The sequence below is a fragment of the Camarhynchus parvulus genome, chromosome 2 (genome assembly GCF_901933205.1).
Source record: "Camarhynchus parvulus chromosome 2, STF_HiC, whole genome shotgun sequence".
Classification (NCBI taxonomy): Eukaryota; Metazoa; Chordata; class Aves; order Passeriformes; family Thraupidae; genus Camarhynchus; species Camarhynchus parvulus.
The window spans coordinates 57103105-57115607 of record NC_044572.1 but is presented as its reverse complement, the minus strand read 5'-3'; the positions used below and the strand labels follow the sequence as shown (position 1 = coordinate 57115607).

General features: G+C 39.5%; 1 protein-coding gene across 1 annotated transcript in view; it reads left to right on the top strand.

Moving 5' to 3' along the window:
- Positions 1-8989, top strand: part of ITGA9 (integrin subunit alpha 9) — a 246282-nt gene extending 237293 nt beyond the window's left edge. The window contains exon 28 of the mRNA XM_030971864.1: positions 8428-8989. Coding sequence (XP_030827724.1) covers positions 8428-8526 — 99 coding nt within the window. The 3' untranslated portion in view covers positions 8527-8989. The remainder of the gene's footprint in view (positions 1-8427) is intronic.
- Positions 8990-12503: the final 3514 nt, after the last annotated feature.

The window sequence follows — 12503 nt, the reverse complement described above, 5'->3', positions numbered from 1 at the left end:
TGTTATCTCTGAAGGATGGGAAATGTATCTAATCCCTCACCACTATTTCTGAAAACATTAAAAAAATATATCCTTAAGGTCCAGTTTCTCTTTCTGCTTGCACTGATGTCCTCTACATAATTTTACAGTATCCACATCATTTACAGCAAATAAACATAATTCTTCATAGTGGAATCACTTCCAGATATAGGTTTCATGCTTCATTAATATTTATTACAATTTTTAGCTCACTTTTTATCCCTACCAGAAAGTTATACGACAGCATTCTTTATCCAAAAAAAAGTAGTAAAATACCAAAACCCTCCTTGCCAACTTTTAAAAACAATTCCTGAAGCAGGTGTTCAGAAACAGACATTTTTTAATATAAAATATCAGTGGGAAATAGTTGGGGTTCGTTTGTTTGGCTCTCAAGGAAATTAAAAAGCCTTTCTATAATTTTCATTATAACTTCAAGAGGAAGTTTTACTGTACCAAGGATATGGTTGCATGAAAGATGAAAACCTTAAGAATTTAAAATCTGTTTTTAGAACTAGAAATTATACTTCTCTTGGCAGTTTTCTAATTCATAGAACATGTACGTTCTGTTGCAAAAAATTCATAATACAAAAAAAAGCCACACACGTTTTCATAACATCTGCTCCCTAAGCATGTGTAAGTAGTAGCAGCAGTGAATAAATAAGTAGCCATGATTAATCCAGCTGGAGCAGAACAGGAAAGTAGTAGGCTTTTACAATTTTTTTTGTTATCAATATAATAATTCACTTCCATTTTAGACTGAAAATCTAGAGAAACTTCTGCTATTCGCTTGCAGTCTCCACTGAGCTGAATTCTGTTGGCATCACTGGTGAACTTTCACTGTGATTTTATGATGGTGCAATCTTGAGGATGTCTTCTGAAAATAAATTCTTTGCACAGAATAGCTTGTGTCTTCCAAGTACAAAAATTACTAGTAATGATATTTTTCTGCTAGAAGAAAGAATTTTATCTCACTTCTAGAGTAAGTTTGAGGAGTTGGGAATTAGAGAAACTCCTCTCCAATTCTGTTTCTGAATCCTTTCATACAGTGTTCTGAAAGAGGCTAGGAAGTGAGAAAATTCAACAGAGTCACTTCTGTGAGTTGATTTTTCAGAATAGAAACACCATTATCCATGCATTTGCACAGATGTCCATGTACATTGCAACAGATAAAGCTTTGCTTATGGTACATGGGAAAGCTACTATGTTCACAGTCTGTGCAATAGAATGACTGAAGAAGTTACTTTTAAGGTGTATTCCAGTTATTCAGAGGGCATCCGGGTCATGGAACCTTTGTAACATTGAGATCATGAGCATTTATTTATATGTATGTCTACCTACTGTGCATTTATGAAGTAGTTGCAGGCGTTATGGTTTAGGAATGGTATTCTCTAATTTAATGCTCCCACTAAAACCTTGAGTCTTTTGCTCCTCCCTGCCGCTACCTTCTCCCTTATGGTGGGCTGGAGAGGAGTGGAAACACCAAAGGTAAAGATCACAGGCTGAGATAATTTACTGGAAACAGAAATGAGGTAAGAAAACAAACAGCAACAGCAACAATACTAATAACAAAAGTGTATAAAAGAAAGAGTAATTCACATGTAAAAGGCTCACTGAGCCCAACCTGGCCCAGCCACAGCCATGTTACCCCAACCATTCCGTCCAGCTCAGAACCAAAAACCCCATCAATCCCTCTCCTCCACCTACTCAACTGGAAGGAAATCCTTCTCCCCCGAAGAAACTGTCTTCCCTCCACTGCCACCAATGATGTGAGGTGGTATAGAATAATCTCCATGTTCTAGCCATGCCTGCTCTGGCTACTACAAAAATTAACCCTGTCCTGGCTGGAACTAGGATATTATCCACCACTTATTCTATATCATGAATGTCATTCCCAGATCCTACACCTTCCAACTCTATACATAAATGTGTGTGTATATATATATGCACACACACATATATATACGGGGGTATGTATATACAGCACTGGTATAGTTTCTATAGTCAATGGCCATCCTTCCAAGATGTCTGCTGAGTTCATTTAGTCCATGACACTGGATTCTCTCTGTCCTAGGTTGTCTTCCAGGGCAGGAGGGCTGGTGTGCTGTTGGGTGGGTGCAAGCTGCATCAGGAGCTCACAACTGGTGTATCTGAGCAGTCCATATCCATGGTGGTTATGGCATACAGTAGCAGTGCCATTCAGCAACTGATATTATACAATTCAACATTACAGACTGCTCTTACCCAAAAATCAAATCCCGCGTTGTGTTTCTCTGTCCCTACATTACCCACCATGTGCACCCAGGTCCTTGAGCAAAAATCATCCCACAGGTGGCTCTGCCTTTGTCTTAGAGGGCAGGACTAACCCAAACTGTCTTCCCTAACTCATATTCCTTGTATGCACCATGGGGACTTTATCCCCTTCTCTGGTATGTAGAGGCTTTCATGGAGCAGGGCAAATTTAGTTAGTAGAGCCTCTGATGTTAACTAACTAGGTAGCCTCTACTAGATGTAGATCCCAATGTTTGAAGGTTCCACTACCCCTTGCTTTGAATGTGGTTTTTGAACAGTCCTTTGTATCATTTAATTTTCCCAGAGGCTGGTACATGAGAGAGAATATGATACGCCCACTCCTTACCATGCTCTCTGGCCCAGGTGTCTATGATATGATTTTTTAAATGAGTCCCATTGTCTGACTTAATTCTTTCTGGGGTGTCATGTCACCACAGGATTTGCTGGTCTTGTCAGTGGTGTGAGGCACAGGGTAGATCTCCAGCCATCCAGTGGTTGGTTCCCCTATTGTAAGAATGTAGCCATTGCCTTGGTTTGCTGGAGTGTGATGCAATCAATTTTCCAGACCTCCCCATATTTCTATTTCAACCATTGTCCCCTGTGGTGGTGTTCACAGGGGTCCCAGGACGAGGGAAGAGACGAAGAATCTTGACTCCATGTTTCAGAAGGCTTATTATTTTATGATATATGTTATATTAAAATGATATATTATAACTATACTAAAAGAATAGAAGAAAGGATGTCATCAGAAGGCTAGCAAGGAATAGAACCGAATGATAACAAAAGCTCGTGACTCTCTCAGAGAGTCCGAGCCAGCTGACTGTGATTGGCCATTAATTAGAAACAACCAACATGGACTAATCAAAGATGCACCTGCTGCACCTTCCGCAGCAGCAGATACTTATTGTTTTTCTTTTCCTCTGAGGTTTCTCAGCTTCTCAGGAGAAAAATCCTGGCAAAGGGATTTTTCAGAAAATATCATGATGACAGTCCCTTATACCACAGGGGCTTTTCTTGCTTGGCCTGTAGCACGTTTCACAGTTGTGGATAACCTGGGAGACTGTGTTCATGGTTAAGTCCATCCATTTATCATAAGCCCATCTGTATATTGAATCTCTTTACTGGTGGCCTGAGTTGTCATGAGCCCACTAAGCCAGAAGAAAATCACCCTTATGTTGCCAGTCCAGATCCACCTAAAACACTTTTAATCTTGGCAGCTTAATCTACCTGTCTGTTGTTGTGGTGTTCTTCAGTAGCCTGACTCTTGTGTATGACAAGACATACATGTATGTCTACATGACATACAGTCAACGTCTCTATTTGGGTAGTGATGTCTTGCTAGAATTCAGCAGCCCAGGTGGGTTTATCTCTGTGCTGGCAATTGATGTATTTCCATCAGCCTAGGCACTCCCACTCACGCTTCCTTTCATGAGTCTGTACAGGTAGAGCACTGGCCATTTATTTCATTCACTCATACCTAAACCCAGCTGGACAGCTTTCAGCATTGCAATTTGACTTGATCCAGTTTGTCCCTCAATAACTCCTGTGACTTGCCGTGTAGGATTCCATCCACATACCCATTGGAATCTGATTATATTAATCTTTCCATTTTACTCCTAAAAACTGATATTCCTGGTCAGGTGCTGTGACCTTACTTTGCTTTGTGACAGAACTTGCCATTAGGAGGACTTGGATTATCTTCTCCCCTTTCTCAAAAACTTCCTCTGCTGTGTTGCCACACACAATGATGTCATCAAAGTATTGCAACTATTCTGGAGCCTCACCCTTTTCCAATTCAGTCTTGATGAATGCATGGAAAATTGTGGGAATCTGGACTCCAGTTAATACTGAAGGTCCAGCATGGCCTTCCCAGCAGCACTCAGTGGTGGATGAGGCCCACAGAGTCAGGTTGGTGTGGTGCTGTTGATGATGCACTGTTGTGGCAGTGATCGGTGTGTTGTTCTTCCACCCTCAGCAGTCCCACAGCAGAAGGGTCCTTTGAGAGACCAGGCAAGGTATTCAGTTGTCTAATTTCCTCTGTCTCCACAGCACTTGTCCCAAAAGCCCGATGATGCCCTTTTGAGTCCTTGAAATAGCCTCTCCTGAGTGAATCTATGCCAAGGGTGCATGGGGTCTCTGGGTGAATCAGAATGGGGTGATTTTGCCATTCATTGCCAAGCAGGCTCGCCTCAGGTCCCAGTACTGTCAGCTGTTGGGACCCCTCTGTCACCCCAGAAATAGAGATAGATCATGCCCCTACAGATCTTGATGGCATCAGGGTACATTGTGTGCCAGTGTCAACTAAAGCCTTATTATTCTTGTGGGTCTGATGTGCCAGGCCATGGGATCCACACAGTCCAAGAGATCTGATTGTCCCTTTCTTCCACATGGCTGGAGGCAGGGCCCCTGTAGTTCTGGTCATGGCAGTCATTGCTCAGTTCTTGTAAACATGAACTAGAGATCTCTTCAAGAGGATCAGGAATAACATTCAGCCCTTCCATTCTGTCTGAAGACTTGCCCACTGGAAACTGGATTATCCTTGAAGAATTTCTGTTGGCGGTTGTTCTTCCTCTCAATTCATGTACCCCCGCGGTTAGGGCAGAGGTGGGTTTTCCATCCCACTTTCTTGTGTCCTCTCTGTGGTCGTGCAGGTAAAACTGCAGGTTACCTCGTGGTGTGTCCCCCTCTCTCTCCAGCAGAGGGGTACGTGCTCCCAATAGCAGAGATTGTGGTCCATACTGGCAGAGGCATGGGACATTTTCTCTCTAGGTTGCTTGAGTCTTTCAAGTCTGTCCACAGTTTTGTTCAGTCTTCTCACAGCTGAGGCACAGGTTGGTAGGGAGGAAAAAAGAACTTCATATTGTCAAAGTCAGGCGATCACCTGAAGCTGTATTTCTTCTTCTTTCATTGACATCAATGCCAAAGGGCTGGTGTACAACGGTGGCACACTCCATAGAAACTTCTGCCACATGGATTGTGTACACCAGATCCGATCTGAATCTACAGGGGACTGTTTGTTATTTAAATCCCTTATAGATTACCTCCCAGCACAGCTCATTCTTTCAGGTCCTGGATACCTTTCTCCATGGCATTCCACTTGGTGCACTATTAGGTCATCCATGAGAGAATGCTGTTCCCTCATGTTTGACAGATGTTGCCTCCAGAGGCTGAGAGTTTCTGTCCTCTTTCCAATTCCCTTGCCAATGCCTACATCCTGGAACAGGGATCCCAATTGCCTGGCTTCACTACCATCTAGTTTCATATTGCATGTTGTGATATCCCAGCATCAGAACAGGCAGGTCACAAAGGGCTCTCCTGACTGGTGGCTGAAATGTTTTTGCATATCTTGCAGCTCACCTGAAGGTAGGGATCAGGTGATTCTCTCTGGCCCTGCTTCTTCCTCCTGTTGTGAGTGTCCTGTTGCTCTTCATCCTTCACTAAGTGAACTAAATTTGTCTTGAATTTCTTTATAGGGGCATGTGCTACAGGCACAAGTTGTTCAATTGGTTTAGCTGCAGTGGCCACAGTGCCTGCTGGTATGTTTTCCTTCTCTTCCCCCTGAGGGTGCTGTCTAGTATAGAGCACTGTCCAATCAATCATAGTCTGGGGCCAGCATATTGCAATCAATTGCACCTCTCTGGAATTGCCACAGCATTCTCCTTGCAAATATTCTATCACTTTATCAGGGTCCTGTAGTGTTTCAGGGATGAACTCCCAAGTCATTGGAGTAGATTCCTCCAACAATTGGGCATTTTTCTCTCACATTCCATGCCACTCATGACTATCCACCATCAGAGCAGATCTCTGAAAGATCGTGTTAAAAGTCTGTTAATTTTTCCCATGGCGTGGACTGCACTGAGGAGACTTGGCAGACTTAGCAACAACAGCATGCTTTCCTTAACATCCAAAGATAATTCAAAATTATCCAAAGCTGTTGTACAGGCCTGAAGAAGGAAAGGGGGTAAAAAGCTGGGGAAAGTCATCCTTCTCTTCTCCCCCACAAACTGGGTACAATTTTTACTGGACTACCAAATAGTGTGCCTGAGGCAAAAGTAGGAGAACAACACTGAATACAAACCCAAAATGCCATTATTACATGTTATCATGTGATAAGCTGTTATCACACAGTACATCAACAAAGTAATTCTGATCCTTCTCCCTTCTCTGAAAAAGAGCGCTGCAGCGAGGACATAGAGGAGTATATACCAGTTTAAGTACCACAACCACATGAACAGATCAAGCAACATTGTAGCCAGGTGCCTCTGTACCTAATGCAACAAAGGCTTAGATGAAGTTTGTTTCCAGCCTGCTCTGTTCAGATCTGTTTGCAGATCTGTTGTTACCATAACCTTTGTAACCCACTTGGCACCAAATTAGGCTGTCATGCTTTAGGAATTGTATTCTTTAATTTAGTGTTCCCACTGAAACACTCCAAACTTCTCGTAGGTGGGATGAAGAGGAGAATTGGAGGTACAAAATGTGAAGGTCATAGGTTGTGGTAAGAACAATGTACTGGAAACAGCAATGAGATAAGAAAACAAATAGTAACAGCAACAATATTAATAACAAGAATTGAAAAGAGTGATTCACATGCAAAATGCTACTGAGCCCAACTCAACTGCAGCCACATTACCTGGAGTGCTGCCTCTGGCTCAGAGCCAGCATTACCCCACTGTTACCTCCAATTACCTTTCTTGACCAGAAGGAACCCCTTCCCCTGGAAGAGATTCCCTGCCATCCCTCAAATGATGTAAGATCATATAGAACAATCTCCAGGTTCTAGCCAGTAGAACCCCTCTGGCTACTGCAGAAATTATCCCTGTTTGGCTGGAACTACGACAGTAAGTATGTATGTAATGTATATCTATGCTCCTAGCAGAGTACACTTATCTCTAGATTAATAGCATGTTCCATTTTACCAAAAGAGAGGGGCTTGTTAGGCTGTGCTACAGCTTCTATGTCCTTTGCACAGAAGGCAAGAGGCAGAGATAAGACTGATGATAGGATGGTGTGTGCACAGTCTCATGCTGCTGTGAATTCAGGATATAATTCAAGGCACAGGCAAGGACTTAGACTTTAGGAAGATGTGTTGGGGAAGCCCCCTTGACAGATTGAATATGCTGCCTTTTAGATCCCTGTGAATTAAAATACACTCGAAGAAAATGAAAGTTGTTGAAAACTGAAACTAAGAAGTCCAATTTAGTGGAATTTTAGTAATGACAAAACAACACAAAATATTCCTACACACAGGCAATTTGGGGATGAAGGGTGGCAATAACTGAATAACTGGTTGATAAAAGAAGACTAAAACATCGTGTTTTACATGGCAGGAGTAAGAAAACAGGTTTAGAGTGGTGGGAATTACATAAATGTTTAATTATATTGAACAGAATATTTATTCAGTGATCTCAACAGTGCTAACTTTGAGGAGTTATTCTTGAATGCTTATCAAAGTCTGTTATTAAAATAATGTTTGTTTATTTGAGACATTTTAAGAAACAGAGATTTGAGAATTTTTATCCAAACTGAGATGAAAACCAGTCACATTTCTTTAAGTACAAAGGTTTAGGAAACAAGAAGATATGCAAAAGTGACTATCAGTGATTTTAGTTGGAACTGAGAAGTGGGGGGTGGGTGACTGCACTGTATTCCTCTGGTCCCTCTTGTTTTGTGGGGTTGTAGATACTGAGAGTACTGTTCATAAAATTCTGTCAGCATTTACTTAAGACTCAAGAGTTAGCCTGGTTTTAGGTTCAGCTGCAAATTTAGCATTGGTCTCTATTTTAAACTAATAAACCTGTATCTGTCTCTGCTGGTCTGTATTTATTAGAAATACTTCATGTTCTTTTTTCTTTTAGCTCATACTTCATATAAGAGGATTCCTACCTCAGAGTAGTTCATTTATAAGGAACAGAGTTCTTGTGAAGATATGGGACCCAGTCTGATCTAATTTATATTGATGTAAATAAGGAACTAAGATTTCAGATTGGCACTTCGAGGAATTAAATGCTAATTCCTTGGCTAGTTCTTTCTGCATAATGTTATCTGTCGTCATACCAACCAAGAAGTATCAATTTAATGATTCAATAACTTACCACTGTCATCTCTTCTGATTTTCAGATGGGCTTCTTCCGACGGAGGTACAAAGAAATTATTGAGGCTGAAAAGAGCAGAAAGGAGAATGAAGATAGTTGGAACTGGGTCCAGAAAAATCAGTAAACTGCCCATGAAAACAAAACTGCCCAGTCATGTGACATGCACTTGCTAGTCTATAGGTCCTGCTCTCATATCTTCCATATGTGGAAGAAGGAATCTTCTCCAGATTTTTCGGAGATCCCATTGATGCTGTGTCTTTATTACACCAAAAAGCTAGGGAACATATCCTGAGGCAACCACTGCAGCCATGTCAGGTGACTGGAGCAATTCACACTTCATTTAAGAGTTGAACTTTGAACTTTGGTAACCAAGCTGCAGTGCAGAGCAATATTTATGAATCCAACTATGTAGTATGCCCTCAGGGGAAGACTTTTACCTAAGAATATTTTTTATAAATACAAGCTTTTTATACTGAGTATGTCTTTATATTTGTATCAATGTTTTATAATTTCTATTGAATAGCTATATAATTCACTCAAGCACTGATATCTGGCTAAATCTTTGGAAATACATACGTGTATATATATATATATATATATATATATACATATAAAAAATTATATTGTACTTTTAAACATCAATGCAAGAGAGAAAAGAGAGATTTGCAGATAAAGGTAGCTAGAATCCTCATATGCTTAATTCACAATGCTTGGTAATATCTTATATAGATCATTTAATACAAATAAGCCAAAATCTTTTTACTGTCTCTTTCTTTAAGTTAAATTTGGTATTTGATTTATAAGCTACAGAACCTAAAGTATTTAACAATTGTGATACTCTGTATTTTGAGTCTGTCCTTTACTAACCAGGATGGGAGAGGATAAAAATACTTCTTCAGTGACATCTAGTAAGATGTAGCTTGCTTTGGCTCACTGAAGAAAGCAGCACAGAATGTTCTCTTTGGAAAGTTTTCTTTTGCAGTCTCTAGGACTGTACAGTTGAGATACCAGAAGGACATAATTGAGCGAACCACTATGGCATTGACAAATTCCTTTCAATAATTTTTTTAAAAAGGTAATTAAGTCATATTAATATTAAGATGGATAGTTTTAAAGCTACTGTTAAAGATTATGATCTGTTGCTATCAAAGCAAGTTATAAATTGCTACATGCTGTGATCATTATCTTTTTCATGTGAGTTACATACTTGAGTCATGAGTTTGTTTATATGATAATTTTAACAGAGATAAGTAGATGCAAGGATTAAAATGTTTGGATATTTGAGTCTTGAGATTGCCTATCAGGGTGTTCCAAGTACTGAATGTATTTCCTCAAGAATTTAGAAGGAAGTTTAATAAAGATGCAGGTGTTACTGGAGCTCAGCTTGCCACTTTTATTGCTGGTAATTCTTTAAGAAATTGTTTTTGAATTAGAAGAAATCCAGTTGTAATTAATTCAAACATTTATTAAAAAAGCTCTTGGATTTCTGAATAGAAATAATGGAACTTTGTAAGACTTGGGTTTAGATTCTACTTGTGTTTTACACTTTTGTGAATAAGGAGCAAATGTCATGTTGGTATAAAATCCATGTAAAGGAAAGAAGGGCCAGAAAGTGAAACCAGGATTGAAAGGTTGCAGGATGTCTTCTTCCTTAAGAGTGTGGTAAAAGAACAGCTGGAAGTTTGGAAACTTGAATGCAGAGATCATGCAAGAAATCTGCTTGAGAACAGGCCTTTCTCTTCCTTGCCATATTCATGGTAACTTCAAATTATAAAAATAGACCAAATTCATATTCCTGTTTGCTTTTTACCACCACCATCATCAAGTGTCGGCTATTATTACAGTATTGACCAATATTTATTAACTATTAGCTATCTGCATGCATTAGGGAGAAAATAGTTTTAAAGTGAAATCAGTGTATTGATTCAACATCTGACAAGAAAAACTCACAAGTTGCTTGGGTTATCTGAGAAAGAAATTATGCCTGATGTAAACTCCAAGCTTGTAGACCACTTAAGCAATCTTTTCAAAGTGGTGAAGACTTTTGCAAGCATAACTGTGAAAACAGCCCTTTCTATTCCTAAATACATGAATGATAATGACTCTACATACCAAGTCAGTGATGTGCAGGAAGCCCAGTTTGCTGAAAGCAATATATATGAAAAATTTTTCTTTGACAATATTTAGTATCAATTTTCTTGAATGTCTCCTGTTTATGGGCACATTTTGGAGTTTTGCACAAGTTTAAAGCATAGTATCCATTTGACATGGAAATATATAATACTGCTTTCACTGAAGAATTAAGGGAGTCATGGAATTAATCCCAAGTCTACCCACTTTCTAGAGTTTCTTGGATATAAATGAAAATAGAATATAGTTCATTGAATGTGCATTGATTAAACTGGCGTGAAGACTAATTACTTTTGGAGCTTGGTTTGCATGCACAGTAGAATATCTACACCATCGTCCCTTCTTTTACTTAGAATGTTATTACTTACATATTGTGAAATTGTATATTTCTTTTTGTGAACTTGTGATTGGAAGAATGTGTTCACTCTTACTAATGTCACCTGTATTTAGAAGCTTGTGTTTACCTGTATTCTGATTCACTTGCACTGTTTTGGAAATGTCAGGTTTACAAAAAATACAACTTTTTGGAATAAAAAAATGCCTGCAAAATTATCCTAATAATATTTTGTCAGTTATTGGCCTTGTCTAGCTCAAGTACTTTTCCATTAAGTGGGTGAGACATTTTCACCTGTATATTTGAATTAAGTACTGTATGTGTGCGTTTATCTGTGTGTGGCTAGTAGACATATTTTATTGTAATTCTATGATTTATAACATCAAACTATTTGTAGACAAAGAGTACAGCTGACTTGAGTACAGTATTTTAAACCCATGGAAATAAAATAAAGGTAGTGAGAGTTGTTTATATTTCATCAATCTTGCTTTATCAACATCAAATTAAACCCCATGTGATTGTGATACTGACCTATGTTAAGAGTATCAACCTGTGTAACTTGAGTTCTGTTTCAATCTATGAATTTAGATGAAAGTTTAATTTTTTAGCTTCATGTGCTTTTCCTGGAAAGATTTATAGCCCATAGTGGCTGGAATATAGTAGCTGAATAATATATTTGAAATTATGTTTTCAACTCTATACATTCCCGTGCTTACTGGTCACCTGTATAGGGAGCAGAAGCTAGATGTAAGCTTTTCCTCCTACGACTCTTAAGTGTTTCAATGTTCTCTAGCCATACTAAAGCAGTCTGTTTCCTCAGTATTAAGACTATTGGCTCTATATCTAAGAACAGGCTAGGCAGAGGTGGGACCTGACCTCTGACCCAGAGTACATTTGTACTAGTGGAAGACCACGGCTTTATATGCCACAATGCCAAAGACATTGTAGAGTTCCAAGTAGATGTGGGTTCTGACATGAAGGTAGCACCCTTCAAAGTAAAAATAAATGTTCTCAGTCATTGCTGGGCAAAAGTTGTAGGAGCAAGCTGCTGCCAAAAGGAATGTAATGCCCAGTTTGCTTTCGGAGATAGTGGAAGAACTAGTGCTGCAGCAGCTAAAATAATGACCAGAGACTTTCGGATGTACTAAAATCTCTTTGTTATCATGTGAGCATGTGTGTGTGTGTGTGTGTGCACATGTAAACAGGCTGTGTACATCTCCTTCTGGGCCCAGAGGATTGATGAGATAATGATGCCTTCTGTGGGGCTCACTTCTTGTCTTCTTGATAAGCAGAGAACAGCAGTTTGTACATAGCAGGATTTTGTGTGTTGTGTTACTCCAAACAGCTTTTAAGAACCCCGTAGTACTTCTGTGACAAAGTGGCTTTGTTTTAGAAATCAAACCCACAACCTTTAGCACATTTGTTTCTTCCAGTTTCACCAAAGGAAGAATTAGATCAAAATTCAAGAAAAATAAGATGTTTCTTAACAATGGAAAAAAGCAGCTCATTTGTTAGCATTCTGTTCAGCCTGGCTCATGTGTCTGGACTGGAGCTGGTCTGACATTTTGGCTCTCTATGCCTGCCATTGGCCTGCTCTTTGAATTGGATGTAATGGAAATTTCTCTGCTAAATCTTTT